This window comes from Mauremys mutica, chromosome 2 (genome assembly GCF_020497125.1).
Source record: "Mauremys mutica isolate MM-2020 ecotype Southern chromosome 2, ASM2049712v1, whole genome shotgun sequence".
NCBI lineage: Eukaryota > Metazoa > Chordata > Testudines > Geoemydidae > Mauremys > Mauremys mutica.
Window position 1 is genome coordinate 267,320,023 of NC_059073.1, and position 18,457 is coordinate 267,338,479.

Sequence of the window (18,457 nt, forward strand, 5' to 3'; positions counted from 1 at the left end):
ACACCTGTCCTGTCTTGCAGATTAATTTTATTTCTGTTGCACTTAAAGTCAAACCCTGCTCCTTCCTTCATGTCTGCAGATGGCCCTGGCTGCAGTGGAACTGGTGGGATTCCACTGCATGATGGTGGGAGGGAGAACTAGAGGAACCCACACAGGGACTCTGTTTGGCTCCAAAGGGGCTTTTTTCTTACAGCTGTGGAGGAATGTGATGGCGGGGGGGGGGGGGGGGGGGGGGGGTGGGGGGGGTGTGTGTACTTCCCACACTGGTTCTGAGAGGGCTGAGATAGGACAGGTGGGCCCAATCAACCAATTAGGCTGCAAGCTGGGAAAATTAAGGGTTGGAGGAAAGCCCTAATTAGAAGGAGGCTCACCTGAGCAGAGGTGGGCTGAGTTAGTAAAAACCCAGGAAGCTGGCAGCAGTAAAGGCTGCTGGGAAAGTCTGTAGTCACTCTCTGGGAGAAGGGAGGAGTCTGCAGAGCTAGGGAGTCTGCAGTTACTGCCTGGGAGGGTGGCAAACTCAGAGTGGGGGAGTGCTAGGTGATGGTAAGGAAAGGGCTCATGGAAAGTGGGGGAGGGATAGCTCAGTGGCTTGAGTATTGGCCTGCTAAACCCAGGGTTGTGAGTTCAATCCTTGAAGGGGCCATTTAGGGATTGGGGGCAAAAATCTGTCTGGGGATTGGTCCTGCTTTGAGCAGGGGTTGGACTAAATGACCTCCTGAGGTCCCTTCCAACCCTGATATTCTGTGAAAGGCAGCAAGGTTGAGAATGGAACAGACCTGGGCTGCTGATTAGAGGGCCTCTGAACTAGAACCCGGAGTAGAGGGCAGTTTGGGTTCCCTTGCTAGCCATTGAGGTAGCGAGTGGGAAGATTGCCTAGGACTGAGGAAGTGGCAATGAGGTGGTGAATGGAAAGACTGCCTAAGATTGCTGAAGAAAGACTTTGATAGCCCTGAAGGGGGAAAATGCATATAGTGAGCTGGCTGGAGGGTCAAGTCACAAAGAGGCAGCAGCAGCTTGTGGAGTGAGAGAAGCAGAGAGATGGTGTGCAACTATGTGAAGGCACATTGCCCTTGGGAAACTAATTCCTAGAATGGCCAGGAGGAGGTGCCATTCTAGCAGTGAGAAGAACACCCTGGCACATGGAGATCTGGAGCTAGGCTGGGAAGAATGTGCATAGCTAGTAGGTGCTGATTATACTGGCTTCTCCATAATGGGTGACATGACCAGAGTAGCCTAAGGCTACAAGTGCAGCCTTGGCATGCTCCCATATGCTGGAGATAGGATTGCCCCCTAAGGCCCATAGGATCCCACTATATCAAGGCTGGCTGTCAAGGTCAACGGGGGGTAGGAAGGTTTGTCTGTCATACTGCAGACTGTACCTATCATGGTTTGTTACAGCAAAGAATCTTGTGCAGTACCGTGAGTGTCCCCTCACCACTCTGACTTCCCAGGGACAATGGCAAGGCCGGGGGGTTCTCTTGACTTGAACTGGCTAATTTAAATGCTTGAAACAGTCCAAATGTCACACTTTCTGCGGCTCTTCTACTATCTGGTTTCAGTATGTGCCTTTGTCAAATTGCATCATTTATTCCCATGTCACAGTTTCCTTCTGGTCAATTAACCCAGCTCCTGGCCTGTGCCATCTATACTCTGTAATAATATCCAGAAAGGAAGATTCCTTTAGCATTCTTTACCTTCATGCAAACATATCTTAAGAGCATAAGACACCCATAATGACTTTCCTCACACAACTGAACAGCCAGCATTGCTTGTTATAATTCGCTGGAGTGCCATTATGAACTGTAAAATGACATGAAGTGAATATATAACTTGTATTCTTAGAAGGGGGAGGGGGAAGAATTGACAGTTACTGTGCTTTCATGTCAATGCACTCCCTAACGATGGGTAAAGCTTGGCACTAAAGCCTGTGAAGTTCAGCTCTCAGGCAGCCTTTCAAAGATTGGGAGGACTTGAAAGCTGAGTTTTTCCAGGTTTCATCTTATCACATGCAGTAGTATGATGCACTTCACTGCAATGCAAACTCCAAAAGAACCAAAACCAAAAAAACACAGGCACCAAGGTTTATACTTTCCCAAGCATTCATGTGAAACATTTAGATAAGCTTGCTCAGGAAATCCAACCTAAACAACTGCCTGATGTAAGAATAACGCTGTTAAAGAAATTAATGTGCTGTGCACCAGCCTATATAAATACTGACTGTATTTTAAGTGAATACCTGATAAGGAAATAGGCCAGTTACACAGCTGAATGCCCAAGGCACCAAATGATGAAATGCAATTATTTTCAAACTTTTGCAGGAATAAATCTGCTGTGCACCAATTTATATCAGTTCTGCATGCTTTTATGTCACACTTACAAAGGGATAAATATTATAGGAATATAGATAACTGCAAATTTAAAGAAATAAAGACAAATGTGGAATGAAAGCTCCATTTCAGAAGTCCCTATCATTCTGCTGAACTACTCTGTACACAATAATGTTTAAAATCAATCTATATATTTTCTCTGCACAAGAAAATTAGCAGTAAATACACACCAGATACCTTAACCAAAAGAGGCTAGTGAGGGTTCAATGTTATTGAAGGGGCCTGTTCTTGCCCTCCTACTTCAGACTTAGGTTTATATGCCCACAAGAGGCATGTAAACCCCAGAAGCCTTGGGAAACTCACTTTGTATCATGTCTTCTGATCCTCCTGAGGACAGTTGGGCCTATTGACTACCCTGAGTAGGTGCTCAGGTGCCACAGAGATGGGTTTGGTATAAGAATCTAGACCAGGGGTCAGCAACCTTTCAGAAGTGGTGTGCCAAGTCTTCATTTATTCACTCTAATTTAAGGTTTTGTGTGCCAGGAATACATTTTAATGTTTTTAGAAGGTCTCTTTCTATAAGTCTATAATACATAACTACACTATTGTTGTATGTAAAGTAAATAAGGTTTTTAAAATGTTTAAGAAGCTTCATTTAAAATTAAATTAAAATGCAGAGCCCCCTGAACCGATGGCCAAGACCTGGGCAGTGTGAGTGCCACTGAAAATCAGCTTGCGTGCCGCCTTCAGCACCCATGCCATAGGTTGCCTACCCCTGATCTAGACAGACAGACCAGAGAGTAAAGGGGGATAATAGGGGACCTGTTCTATGGCCAGAAGCCTGCTGCTCAGTCTAAGTACTTTATAGTTGATAGACATGCTGTACCCTTTTCTGCAAGCAATCTGCGTGTAGAGGGCTTGCTAAATGTTACAGGAGAGAAGAATTGCACCACTGAAGAGCTACTGTCCAGCTACGTGGAGGGAAGAAGAAATTGCACCGATACTCCTGCCCAGCTGGGTGGATGGAATAAGAGATGCACTCACAGATGTCATTGCCTGACCAGGCAGAAAGAAGGAAAAATACACACCTCAGACATCATTGCTGAGCTGTATGGAAGGAATAATAGTTCCACAGAGATTGGAAGGAATATTTTGATAGTAACTTGCATATTCTGCAGTAAATATATGCAAAAAATGTCCACAGAGGGCTTGAAAAGCTGTATTGGCATGAGAACTATTGATAGTGTAGGTCACCAATGAGACTAGTAATGGGCAACAAATCTCAAAATCACACACACACATTGGTCTCCAGTGACTTCTGTTTAACATACCTCTCTGGTATTATGCTCTTTTTGTAGCACTGCAGTCTTTTACGTTCTCCCTTGAAGGGAAGTGGCTAAGATCTATTACAGAGGCTCAGAGATGTAAAGGCCTGTCATGTTTAGGAGTGCCTGGTTTTTGCTCAAGGGCTTCAAAAACAAGATAGGAACGTCATTTAAATATGAGAATTTCATGTATTACATTACACACAGTGTAACTGTAGGTCCTAAATGTGAACATTAAATGTACTCTGTAAAAATCCAATTACTGGTGCTAGGGCAGAAATCAGCCATCCCTTTTAAAGGAAAGTTTTGAAAGTGCAGTCATAAAATCCTTGCATGTTATGGATTTCATTAACATTGTACTCCCCTAGGATTCCCAATTGTACAATAACAGGAGTTCTTTAAATTTTAAATACCACAGACAGGAACAGATTTCACTAAAGCCAGATGTGGAACCCTCACCCTGGCCTTCTTACTGGTTCTAAGAGCTGGAACTGTTTGGTAATTGATACCTATTAACGTGTTTGTTGTTTAGATTACAGAAATGGAAACACTATACTATTTTTCCCCTGAAAAGATATGTTAATAAGGGACACTGGCATACATTTCAACAGCAGTATCTTGCTCATGATTAAATTAAAGGGTTTTTATTTATTTAAAAAAAAACCTATTTAATCACAAAATGGAAACGGACTGTGTGAAACATAAGTGAAATAAACAAGTAGGTTTAGCTTAAGGTCAGGAGATAGTAACATTCCACTGGACAATTAACTAACTTAAGGCCTATTTTTGGTAACCATTGTTGCATACATTCCTTTCATGTCTTAATTCTATTCTTATTTGTATATTAATAGAAAATATTTATGATCATTTAAAATGCACTGGAAGAAACTCAGCCCAGGCTGACTCCACTGGAGATAATATGGTCACCCCTAGGTTCAAGTTATTTCAGCAAATTTTAAACATTTGTAAAAGAGTAACAAGAAGTGGAGAAAAAGCTGTGTGAGATGTAGTTTTGCTGTTGATCTTTTGTCTGAGCTTTTGACATATATTTCAAAATGAAAAATAAAAGAAAGCATTCATTTAGCACAGGAGGGTGTGCAGCTGATGTTCAGCTGAGCTTAAGAGTTAGTGAGAAATATTTTATGGGCACAAAGGGAGAATCTAGTTTTCCTACTGAAGAATAGATCATATGTCCACAGCTGGAATTCACGCAGATCTTTGTTCAATGAAATATTACAAGCAGCCACCATTTTGCTAATTTTCTTCAGTGAAATGGTCCCAGAGACATTAACACCTCAAGGAAAACAATCATATCATATGCCCTCTAGATGTCCCTCTCCAGATATGGAACTGGATTTTTTCTTTTAGCAAAAATATTAACCTTGAAGGGAGGGGAAAAGAAGGGAAAGGAGATTAGTGGTATTTGCCACATACAAAGAATGGCAAAGCAAGGAAATAAATAATTAGGGCTACATTTTCAAACACCTTTGCATATATACAGCTGCACACATCTCATTTATACACCTGATTTGCATATGTGTATCAAGAATTTAAAATGATGTTGTAGCTATGTCAGTCCCAGGATATTAGAGAAACTAGGTTGGTGAAGCGATATCTTTTATTGGACCAACTTCTGTTGGTGAGAGCGACAAATTTTCAAGCTCAAAAGCTTGTCTGTCTCTTCAACAGAAATTGGTCCAATAAAAGATACTGCCCCACTCCCCCACCTTCAAAGGCAGACATGGCCACTTAGCCACCTAACTGTTCATGCATAAATTGGGGTCTTACAAGTTTGACTGGGTCAATAAATACATGCATTTTTGAAAATCTTAAAGCAGTGGATCTTTATCCAGCTAGTATTATAAGAGAAGTGGTTTCAACTTAGGGTGTGTCTACACTTTCTGCCAGTTCGGCAGGCAGCAATCGATCCAGCAAGGGTTGACTTATCATTAGGAAGGAACAATCAGTTTCACACATACAGAATGGGAAGAGACTGTCTAGGAAGGAGTACGGCAGAAAGGGAACTAGGGGTTATAGTGGACCACAAGCTAAATATGAGTCAACAGTGTGATGCTGTTGCAAAAAAAGCAAACGTGATTCTGGGATGCATTAACAGGTGTGTTGTGAGCAAGACATGAGAAGTCATTCTTCCGCTCTACTCTGCGCTGGTTAGGCCTCAACTGGAGTATTGTGTCCGGTTCTGGGCACCGCATTTCAACAAAGATGTGGAGAAATTGGAGAGGGTCCAGAGAAGAGCAACAAGAATGATTAAAGGTCTTGAGAATATGACCTACGAAGGAAGGCTGAAAGAATTGGGTTTGTTTAGTTTGGAAAAGAGAAGACTGAGAGGGGACATGATAGCAGTTTTCAGGTATCTAAAAGGGTGTCATCAGGAGGAGGGAGAAAACTTGTTCACCTTAGCCTCTAATGATAGAACAAGAAGCAATGGGCTTAAACTGCAGCAAGGGAGATTTAGGTTGGACATTAGGAAAAAGTTCCTAACTGTTAGGGTAGGTAAACACTGGAATAAATTGCCTAGGGAGGTTGTGGAATCTCCATCTCTGGAGATATTTAAGAGTAGGTTAGATAAATGTCTGTCAGGGATGGTCTAGACAGTATTTGGTCCTGCCATGAGGGTGGGGAACTGGACTCGATGACCTCTCGAGGTCCCTTCCAGTCCTAGAGTCTATGAATCTATGAATCACGTCTAGTCTAGACATGATAAATCGACCCCGATCACTCTCCTGTCGACTCCTATATTCCACCTCCATGAGAGGTGCAGGCAGAGTCAACGGGGGAGCAGCAGCAGTCCTGCGGTGAGCAGATCTAAGTACGTCGACTTCAGCTACATTATTCACATAGCTGAAGTTGTGTTACTTAGATCAATTCTTCCCCCCACCCCAGTGTAGACCAGGGCTTAATTTCAGGTTCAACACTGAGATATCAGTGGTTTTGCTGGTTCTCTGAATCCTAGAGTTCCTACTGTGTGTAGTCAGTATAAGAACATAAGAATGGCCATACTATGTCAGACCAAAGGTCCATCTAGCCCAGTATCCTGTCTTCTGACAGTGGCCAATGCCAGGTGCCCCAGAGGGAATGAACAGAACAGGTAATGATCAAGTGATCCATCCCCTGTCGCCCATTCCCAGCTTCTGGCAAACAGAGGCTAGAAACACTATCCCTGCCCATCCTGGCTATTAGCCATTGATGGACCAGGCTTTATTCAGGTAAAATCCTGCAACACAGGTTTATTACAAGCATCACCAAAGGACGTTGAATCATAATACACAACATTCAAGATTTTCACAAATGGCTGCCTAAGTACATGTTGAGGTATCTGATATTGAAAAGTGCTGAGCAGCTGACTCAGCAATTTCAACTGACTTTAGTGGAAAGCACCTAGCTTGTTGTTCCTCAGTATGTAATTAAATAAATAAATATGATCATAATACCGATGATCATTTAAAATCAGTCACTTGTGTCTTCTTGCATTTCAAACTTCCTGGGCCAATTGGGGTGAAAAAGGAATCAAGCTACTGAAAATGATGCGGGACCAAGACATGGAATCCTTGGCTCCAACTCGCTAATCTGCCTGGGCTGCCAGTTTGTGTGGCTGCTGCCACTGCAGAATATAGATGGGAGCAATGGATGCGTGCTACTCCTTCTCCCCACCTCACTCCCAGGGCCTGATTCTCCTTTACACTAAAGCTCTGGCAATGTAAAGGGACCTCAAATTTACACCCATTTTGAGGCCTCTTTACACTGCTGGAGTGGTGTAAAGGGGCTTTAGTGTAAATCAGAAAGAGACCCACAGAGTTTGGATGTGTACATCTGTGCTGTTTGCATGCTCCTGCCCCAGCCACATACCCCCTCTCTGGTGAATTGCAGAGACCTGCAATGTAGAGCTCCTCTACAACGTGCAGGTTGAGTGGAGTTTTCATATGTAGTATAACGAATCTTTTAATAGGATTTTATGTTATGGGCTCAGTCATGTCAACTAGACACAGCCCTGCATTGGGAGCAGGATGGGTATGGAGCTGTTTTGGCTCAGATGGCTCTAAGATTAATTCTGCTTCAGAGAGACAAGTCCCCCTGGAGACCCTAGCACACGGGGAAAATTGTCTGAGGCTATACCACTTCAGGTATAGGTAGGGCCTGGGAGAGATCAGCTGACAGTGCGCCAATATGGAGCACATGGCACTCCACCAGTTTCTTGGCTGGCATAGCAGCGGGCTGCAGCCTGAGGCCACTCTAAATTATGCTGAGGCTTTTTCGGTCCCTGGCTATGCCAGGTTTGGGGTAACGGAAAGGTGGCTTAAAGTCCCAAGCATAAAGCTTAGAGCAGTTTAAGACTGAATCCATTTTGTTATGTTTTTGTTATCAAAAAATAAAACATTTAAAAAAAAAACCTTTTTCCTGGAAAAATCTAGTTCTTCAGTTAAGGGATTAAACTATATATATGTAATTACTATAAGTGAATAAAGCACATAAACCACATGGATTAGATTTGACTAACCTGCTTGTTTTGATTATGCAGCAACAAATGCATAAGTGACAGAAAGAAAGAAAGAAAGACAGCCATACAAACAGATGAAACACATGGAATTTGATTCTGATGCATTCCACTCTTTCCCCATACACATTCCATGGATTTCAAGCAGCATTGATTAATACCAAGCCTATTACTTCTTAGGTAAAGATTGGGAGGTTTTAACTCTTATTTATGGCTAGTTAAGGGAATAAGAATCAACTGCTTTTTTGCCACATTCAAGTATTACTAAGTCCATCACTTACAATTAGCAAGTTTCCAGCAATTCAGGATATGTCTGGGCCTCTTAAGTAGGACTCTTGAGAGTCCCATTGTGTGCAAAGAATCAGAAATGTAAGAATTTTCCTTTCTTGCTTCCCCTTACTGACTACTGCTCAACATGCTTTTAAGCTTTCTTGCACATTGCAAACCTCACAGGAAGCAGCAACGTGAACATTCTTGTTGATGCCTAATGATGCATTGTTTTTGTATGTCAGTTAGTAATTTCCTATGAAAAACAACAGAAGCAGAAAGAGAGCTCCACATATTTAATCTGCTGTAAGCCTTAAATACAGCATTATTAATCTGACATAAGTGAAACTTCTCGCTGTTGCTGTGAGCAACAGAGTTTGGGTCACAATTAAGGCAAGAAGTTAAAAAGACTCAAATAATGCAGATAAGTTTGTATTTTTGTGTGTGTGTGATAATGAGTATATAAATATTAGTATTAGTCTTCTAAAATGAATTTATTTGGTTTTATTCCACAATAATTAATACAAATACATCTAACATGTTCAGGAATGATGTGACCAGCAAACTGTGGACCTGATCTTGCAAATACTTTAAAACAGGTATCCCCAACGCGGTGCCTGCGGGCGCCCGGTGGAGCATCCGCTGAAATGCCACCGAATTTCTGCAGCATTTCGGCGGCGACGCCTCTCGATGACGCCACTTGCCGCCGACAAGCGACGTCATTGAGAGGTGTTGCCACCGAAACGCCGCAGAAATTCAGCTGCATTTCAGCGGATGCTCCACCGCCGCCACGGTCCTTCGTCTGGTGCCCGCCAGACGAAAAGGTTGGGGACCACTGCTTTAAAACATGAGTAGTCCCACTGAACCCAATGAGAGTCTTCAGGTGCATAAGTGTTTGCAGGACCAGGGCTTATATCAATAGTTCTTTGGCAACAAGATTACCAGTCATACTAAAGAATGTTTTGTTTTGTGATATGGAAGAATAGTTACTAAGGGCAAGATTGGGAACAGTGAACTCATTTAATTTCTGACATAACCTAGATTTGGATTCAGGCCTTAAGAGGTGAAATTCTAGTCCATTAAGCATGGTACCACATAACTCTAGGTATTATCAGTTAGAGGGATAGCACATGCTCAGTTTACTGGACCACTTCACTTTAAGTGTATGTTAAACTAATATTGACTTTTCCACTAAACCAAAATCTCTGTTATTTGTGCCCAGAAGACTGAAAAAACAATAGACGCAGGAAGCAAAAGAATTAATCTTCTTGACCTTTTCTTTGTTATACCTTCGGGAGTCAGTCTTTTTTGTGTGTGTGTAATAGGAAATGTAAGATAGTCACTTGCTACAGTTCTTACATTATGCACAAATATTTTACTGTATTATTTTGTATATTCTTTACATTTTCCATTGTCAACTTGAATGCACTCCATAGAGTTTTATTAATATTGTCTCTGCAACATAATCTTCATACCTGTATCCATTCTCTACTGGAATCTTCTCCAGGGGTCCATCCATTTTCAGCGTAATTTAGCCGGGACCTTTCTGAAGACCAGTTGGTGCTATACTGGGAGGAGACAGTGATTTGGTCAGAGTGAATTTCTCCTGATTCCATACCTAGTGGTTCCATGCACTGGAAATCTGAAGAAAAATAAATTACCATAATTACTATAGTCAGCTATTTCAGTTTAGTCTCAGGAGAATGAGAACATGTTTTCCTGTTCTGAGTATGAAAACCTAAAGATTTTTTTTTGTATGTGACTTTGAATTCTTTAGTAACTTTAACTGAGGCAGGACTGGGCTTGTAGTGTCATTCTTAACGCTGTCACTTGAGTTGTCATGGCAATTCCTGCAATAATAATCTATACAAATATTTTTAGCCCAGCATTGTAGCCATTTCAATACAGGACAATCAAATTCTCTTTCCTAGGATAGCAAAATACTTCTGTGGGTGGATTTATAACATAAAACAATGTATGCTTAACCTATAATTACACACAGAACTGGAGCAAACAAGTCAGAAGACACATCAAAATTTGTAATATATGATTCTTTGTAATGTATTAGAATCAAATATAAAAATACTTTACAATTTATTATTACAAAGTCCATCAATTCTTCCCACACCCCGGATATTGAGGAAAACAAATCAGGTTTGAATCCAGCCCAGGTTTTTAATGACTAAAAGGAGTTACCATTCCTTTGATAACTAGTTGTATGTTACATGAATTGATGGTCCCCATCCAATCTCCATAGACACAAACATTACCATGGCAATTTAGCAATAATTGGCTGCCTAGTTAGTAGTCTTTACAGACTGGCCAAAGGCTGAATGGGCCATGGGGACTAAATTATCCTCTGACCCATAGAGAAGATTACTCCTCTCAGGGTTGAGGCATATTTACATGGTGGTGTGGGGATGCTTGCATTACTGCCTATGCTATATCTGCTGGAGGAAGGGGGGGTGGAAGGGGAGGGGAAGGGGAGAGAATGGACTTTAGTTTCCAAATCTGTAATCCAGTGCATTTCAGACCCATCCTCTCTAAACTGGAAGTCAGATAGGCCAGTGCCTTTCACAAGCTCTAAATTTAGACTAGATACATGCGGTAAAATATCTAAAACCCCAGTGCAGCGGAAATATGACTGGATATGATTTTTCTTTTATTTCCTGTAATGCTGTTAAATATATTTAATTTTTTGTTATGTAACTGGAATCTTTAATCTTATACTGGGGAGAGGTTTCCTTGTGTTGCCATCATGATAAATGGCCCACAGGAAAACCAGGATGTCACCTATAACTTTAAAAAAATCAACAGTTTTGTACTGTGAGACAGCAAACTGGAGTGTGGTAATAAGAGCTATTAATTAACTCAGGGCTAGAATAACATGTTTGTACACAAAAGAGTAACACTGAAGGGGAGGAATTTTAATGGATGGATGAATGAAAATGTTTTTAATTGAATTGCGACAGCTAGCACAGTTTGCAAATGTGTATTTTTCCTGTGCAAAATTTTGACTTTTCAGTAAAAAAAAAAAACCCTGAAAATTTTCATGTAAAAGCCTTTGGCTGAAAACCAAAAAATTCATTTGGGAAATGCTGTCATGGTGCCTCCTGGAAATTGTAGTGTGGGTACCTCGTGCCCAAATTTTCCTCTATGGGTTGAGCTCCCTGGCCAGACTACATCTCCCATGATTAGGGTTGCCAACTTTCTAGTCGTACAAAACCAAATGCCCTAGCCCCACCCCTTCCCCGAGGCCCCGCCCCCACTCACTAGATTCCACTACATCCCCCTACTCACTACACTCACTCACTCCACGCTCCACTCTTGCCCGCAGGCACTGCCCCCGCCTCCCCGGCCAATGGGAGTGCACAGCTGGTGCTCGGGGTGGGGGCAGCACATGGAGCTCCAGGGTCCCTCCGCCTAGGAGCTGGAACTGCTGGCCACTTCCGGGGCATAGTGCGGTGCCAGCCAGGACAGGTAGGACTAGCCTGCCTTAGCACCGCAGCATCGCTGACCAGACTTTTAATGGCCTGGTTGGCAGTGCTGACTGAAGCCGCCAGGGTCCCTTTTCAGCCAGGTGTTCCGGTCAAAAACCGGACACCTCGTCACCCTACCCATGATTTACCACATTCTCCCCAAATCCTGAGCCACCAAAGTCAGTACCAGGTTTACTATGGTGCCAGTGTGCTGGCCCCACACTTTGAGGGGAGCCCATTACAGACCCGTCTAACCCATCCATTCAGCTGGATCTGGCCCCTTGCTCAGGGCAGTCCAGCACCCAGGCCTGGCTGTGTGAGTGGTTCCCTACCATGCACGCCACCCAGCAGCCAGGCTCTGCTATGCAGGCTGGGTGGGACTCCTGGCTGCGGGGCCGGTGGGTGTGGCCGGCCTGGCAGGCTCTTGGGGGTTGCATCTGGGGGAGGGGGGTTGCCCCACTCCCCAGTGGTCTCTGCTGTCCACCAGGTGTGGGATCCTCCCTACCTCCCCAGGGCTGAGATGCCTGGGACTGGTGCAGAGACTGAGCAAGTCTCAGCCAATGGGGTGGGGGAGAGCAGCACGGGGGTGAGGGGACATGGCTGGGGTCTACCAGACAAGTGGGTTCGGAGGGAGCCCAGCCTGGACTGGCTCTGCTCCTGCTCCAGCCTGGCTGACTGCATTGCTCCCAAGGGGCTGGAGCAATCCCTGCCCCGGGACCAACCCGAGCCGTGCTGCTGGCTCAGCCCAGCAGTCATGGTCACCTCCCAGTGGGGCTGGTGAGTGCATCTGGGGGGGCAGGGCACAGGTTTCTGGGAGAGTGGGGAGATATGTGTGTTCTGGGGCCCTGGGCAGTGTGGGGGCTGGTGTGGGAGTGCTGGTCATAGAGCCGTGGGGGAAGTCTGTGTATGTTGGGGCACTGGACAGTGTGGGGTTTGTGCTGGATGCAGTGCAGTTGTGGTGGGGGGGCTGTGGGGAGATCACTGGGCAGAGGGGCATCAGGGTGCTCTGGGTATAGGGGTGTGTATGCGTTGGAGGGTGCTGGGCAGGGTGGGGTCTGTGTGGGGCACTATGCAGTTGTGGTGAGGAGTGTGTGGGGGAGTCTCTGGGCTGGGGGGCACTGGGCATAGCAGCTCTGGGGGGCACTGGGCATATGGGTCTGTGGGGGATTTCAGCAGGGGGGCACAGGAGTCTGTGGGGGTCTCTGGGCAGGGGGGTGTTGGGCCGGGGGGGGGGGTGGCGCACGGCATGGGTCCACCCCGAGGGGACGGGGCAGGCCAACGTGCATCTGGCAGCTGCTGCTCATTTGTAAACAGTGCCCATGCACTGGGATGGGTGGAGCGGGGCCATCCCTGCCGCACTGTGCCCCATTGTCCCTGGCCAGCCCCTCGCTCCAGGGACCCCCTTCCCTGGCACCATACTCCATTGCCCCCATGGGGGCCCACAGATATGTTTGGCACCAAGCCCACAAAAGATTAACCCAACCCTGACCACAGTACTTTGTGGGAGCCCCTGAAATCTCAGCTGAAAGCAGTAATGATCACTTGGGGTAAAGGAGCGGTTGCCTTAGCTTGGAGCCAGTAACAGACTCTGTATGTGGTTTAACCACTAAAGTGAACAAAGACACACCCTATTAGCATGGATTAAACAAGAAATCTGTTTCTGTGGTTACTGAAACCTATTTTTACTGTTTCACTGTGAATAAATGTGTACACACACACACACACACACACACACTCTCTCTCTCTCTCTCAGGCCTGGTCCATGCTAGGCAGTTAGGTTGGTTTAACTACATTGCTCAGGGGTATGAAAAGTCCACATCCCTGAGCAATGCAGTTAAACTAACCCCCAGAGTCAACGGGTATGTCTACACTACGGGATTACTCCGAATTTACAGAATTCGATTTTTGGCAACCGATTGTATAAAGTCGAGTGCATGCAGCCACACTAAGCATATTCATTCTGCAGTGTGTGTCCATGTACTGAGGCTAGCGTCGACTTCCAGAGCGTTGCACTGTGGGTAGCTATCCCATAGTTCCTGCAGTCTCCCCCGCCCATTGGAATTCTGGGTTGAGATCCCAGTGCCTGATGGGGCAAAAAACATTGTCGCTGGTGGTTCTGGGTACAGCCTCACCCCTCCATCCGTGAAAGCAACGGCAGACAACCATTTCGCGCCTTTTTTCCTGGGTGAACTGTGCAGATGCCATACCATGGCAAGCATGGAGCTTGCTCAGCTCAAGACAGTAATCATGAACATTGTAAACACCTCGCGCATTGTCGTGCAGTCTATGCTGAACCAGGACCTGAAAAACTAGGCGAGGAGGAGGCAGCTACAGCAGTGCGGCGACGAGAGTGATGAGGACATGGACACAGAATTCTCTCAAACTGCAGGCCCCGGCGCGTTGGAGATCCTGCTGTTAATGGGGCAGGTTCTAGCCATGGAACACTGATTCTGGGCCCGGGAAACAAGCACAGACTGGTGGGACCGCATAGTGTTGCAGGTCTGGGATGATTCCCAGTGGCTGCGAAACTTTCACATGCGTAAGGGCACTTTCATGGAACTTTGTGACTTGCTTTCCCCTGCCCTGAAGTGCCAGAATACCAAGATGAGAGCAGCCCTCATAGTTGAGCGAGTGGCAATAGCCCTGTGGAAGCTTGCAACATCAGACAGCTACCGGTCAGTTGGGAATCAATTTGGAGTGGGTAAATCTACTGTGGGGGCTGCTGTGATGCAAGTAGCCAAAGCAATCACTGAGCTGCTACTACCAAAGGTAGTGACTGTGGGAAATGTGCAGGTCATAGTGGATGGCTTTGCTGCAATGGGATTCCCTAACTGTGGTGGGGCAATAGATGGAACCCATATCCCTATCTTGGCACTGGAGCACCAGGGCAGCCAGTACATAAACCGCAAGGGGTACTTTTCAATGGTGCTGCAAGCACTGGTGGATCACAAGGGACGTTTCACCAACATTAATGTGGGATGGCCAGGAAGGGTTCATGACGCTCGCGTCTTCAGGAACACTACTCTGTTTAAAGGGCTGCAGCAAGGGATTTACTTCCCAGACAAGAAAATAACAGTTGGGGATGTTGAAATGCCTATAGTTATCCTTGGGGACTCAGCCTACCCCTTAATGCCACGGCTCATGAAGCCATACACAGGCAGCCTGGACAGTAGTCAGGAGCTGTTCAACTACAGGCTGAGCAAGTGCAGAATGGTGGTAGAATGTGCATTTGGACATTTAAAGGGTTGCTGGTGCATATTACTGACTCGCTCAGACCTCAGCCAAACCAATATTCCCATTGTTATTACTGCTTGCTGTCTGCTCCACAATCTCTGTGAGAGTAAGGGGGAGACCTTTATGGCGGGGTGGGAGGCTGAGGCAAATCGCTTGGCCACTGATTGCACACAGCCAGACACTAGGGCGATTAGAAGAGCATACCAGGAAGCGCTGTGCATCAGAGAAGCTTTGAAAACCAGTTTCATGACTGGCCAGGCTACGGTGTGAAAGTTCTGTTTGTTTCTCCTTGATGAAAACCTGACCCTTGATTGACTTATTCTCTGTAAGCAACCCACCCTCCCCCTTCGATCATAGCTTGCTTTCTAAGGAAATAAAGTTACATGATTTTTAAATGATAGCATTCTTTATTAATTGATTATAAAAATAGGGAGAGAACTGACAAGGTAGCCTGGGTGGGGTTTGGGAGGAGGATAGGAGGGAAGGAAAAGGCCACTAAAATTTTTCAAAATAATGACAGCCTTTTGCTTAGGCTGTCCACTGGTGTGGAGTGGGTGGGTGCATGGAGCCTCCCCCACCGCATTCTTACATGTCTGGGTGAGGAGGCTATGGAACTTGGGGAGGGGGGCGGTTATACAGCGGCTGTAGCGGCACTCTGTGATCCTGCTGCTGTTCCTGAAGCTCCACCAGACACCAGGCCATGTCCGTTTTCTCACGCAGCAGCCCTAGGCATTGCATCCTGCCTCCTCTGATCTTCCTGTTGCCACCTCTCATCTTGAGCATCTCTCCTCTCCTCACGTTGGTCCCTCATGTCCTCACGTTGGTCCCTCCTGTCTTCACTTTCACTGGCATCTTTCCTGTACTTTGATACCGTGTCCTTCCACTCATTCAGATGAGCTGTTTCATTGTGGATCGATTCCATGATTTCAGAGAACATTTCGTCTTGCGTCTGGTTTTTTCGCTGCTTTATCTGAGAGAGCCTTCGGGACGGAGGAGGGAGGCTTGAAAAATTTGCAGCTGCGGGAGGGAGGGAAAAAAGGGAGAGAACTATTTAAAAAGATACATTTTTACAGAACAATGCTTATACTCTTTCACGGTGAACAACACTATTCACATTACATAGCACATATGATTTCACTACAAGGTTGCATTTTGCATCTTAATATTGAGTGCCTGCGGCTTTGGTGTTAGAGATCACAGACACAGGTCCGGGCAACAGAATTCAGCTTGCATGTGGCCATGGTAAGCCATTGTCTTTCGGCTTCTGCAGCCTTCATAAAAGCAGCTCCCTCCTTTCCCACATACCAAGCAAAGCCCGTTGAGTGCTGCGGTTTTCCTGTTAACATGCAGCAGCAGAAACCAAACTAACCTCCCCACCATCCAATTTTCTGGGATTGCTTTATCCCTCCCCCCACCGCGTGGCTGATATCAGGGAAGATCCCTGCAGAAACCAAACTAACCCCGCCCCGTCCAATTCTCTGGGATGATCGCTTTACCCCTCCCCCGCAATGCGTGGCTGGTATCAGGGAAGATCCCTGCTAGCCAAACACGAAAAGCTCAGCGCCAATGCCCCCCCTCATCTCCGCCCCCCACCCCAGCTTGGCTAACTGCAGGGAAGGATTTCCTTTCAGCCACAGACAAACATCCCAGTAGGAATGGCCACCTCTGTCCCCTTAATTAAATTCCCGTATTTCAACCAGGTTACCATGAATGATATCACTCTCCTGAGGATAACACAGCGAGATAAAGAACGGATGTTGCTTGAATTCCAGCAAACACCGGGACCATATGTTGCCAGGCTTTGTCATGCAATGATACCAGATTACTTGCTACTAGCATGGCGTGGTCAAGTGTCCTATCATGGAGGACGGAATAAAGCTGCGCTGCCCAGAAACCTTCTGCAAAGGCTTTTGGAGTACCTCCAGGAGAGCTTCATGGAGATGTCCCTGGAGGATTTCTGCTCCATCCCCAGACACGTTAACAGACTTTTCCAAGTAGCTGTACTGGCCGAGAATGCATCCCAAATCCTCAGGGCAAATTAATCATTAAAAAAATGCTTGCTTTTAAACCATGTTTTATATTTACAAAGGTACACTCACCAGAGGTCCCTTCCATGGCTTCATGGTCTGGGATACTGCCTTGGAAGGGTTGGGAGGGTACTTCATTCAGGCTGAGAAAAAGATCCTGGCTGTTGGGGAGAACGGAGTGCTGTGCGCTCTCTGCAAGCTTGTCCTCATCCTCCTTCTCCTCATCTTCCCCGTCCACAGAATCCTCAGGCATGGCTGAGATTACCCCCTCCTTGGAATCCACGGTCAGAGGTGGGATAGTGGTGGCGGCCCCCTCTAGAATTGCATGCTGCTCAGCATAGAAGCGGCATGTTTGTGGCTCTGACCCGGACCTTCCATTTGCTTCTTTGGTTTTCTGGTAGGCTTGTCTGAGCTCCTTAACTTTCACGCGGCACTGTAGTGAGTCCCTATTGTGGCCTCTCTCCATCATGCCCTTGGAGATTTTTTCAAATGTTTTGGCATTTCGTCTTTTGGAACGTAGTTCTGCTAGCACGGAATCCTCTCCCCATATAGCGATCAGATTCAGTACCTCCCGTACGGTCCATGCTGGTGCTCTTTTTCAATTCTCAGACTGCATGGTTACCTGTGCTGATGAGCTCTATATGGTCACCTGTGCACTTCATGCTGGGCAAACAGGAAAAGAAATTCAAAAGTTTGCGGGACTTTTCCTGTCTACCTGGCTAGTGCATCCGAGTTCAGATTACTGTCCGGAGCGGTCACAATGGTGCACTGTGGGATAGCTCCCGGAGGCCAATACCGTCGAATTGCGGCCACACTAACCCTAATTCAAAATGGCAATGTCGATTTTGGCACTACTCCCCTCATCGGGGAGGAATACAGAAATTGATTTTAAGAGCCCTTTATGTTGAAGTAAATGGCTTCATTGTGTGGACGGGTGCAGGGTTAATTCGATTTAACGCTGCTAAATTTGACATAAACTCATAGTGTAGACCATCGACCTAAGTACTGCCTCTCGTAGAGTGGAGTACTTACGTTGACAGGAGAAGACCGCCTGTCGGTGTAGCTGATGTCTTCACTGAAGCACTCAGGTAGTGTAGCTGTGCTGCTACAGCATTTTAAGTGTAGACAAGTCCTAACATTTTGACTGCACTGTATTTTAAGGGTAAAATTAACCCATGATAGTAGAAGGTTCCAACACAATGGTTGTATAGACAGAAGGAAGGTGGCTGTGGAGCAGGGGCACAGGGATATACTACAGCCCCTGCACCTGAGTAAGAGGCCAATG

At 45.7% G+C, this 18,457-nt stretch overlaps 1 protein-coding gene across 1 annotated transcript in view; it reads right to left on the reverse strand.

Annotated features, from left to right (window-relative positions):
• The window catches only part of NRP1 (neuropilin 1), a 140,239-nt gene that overhangs the window by 48,977 nt on the left and 72,805 nt on the right, over positions 1-18,457 (reverse strand). The window contains exon 7 of the mRNA XM_045007919.1: positions 9,908-10,074. Coding sequence (XP_044863854.1) covers positions 9,908-10,074 — 167 coding nt within the window. The remainder of the gene's footprint in view (positions 1-9,907; positions 10,075-18,457) is intronic.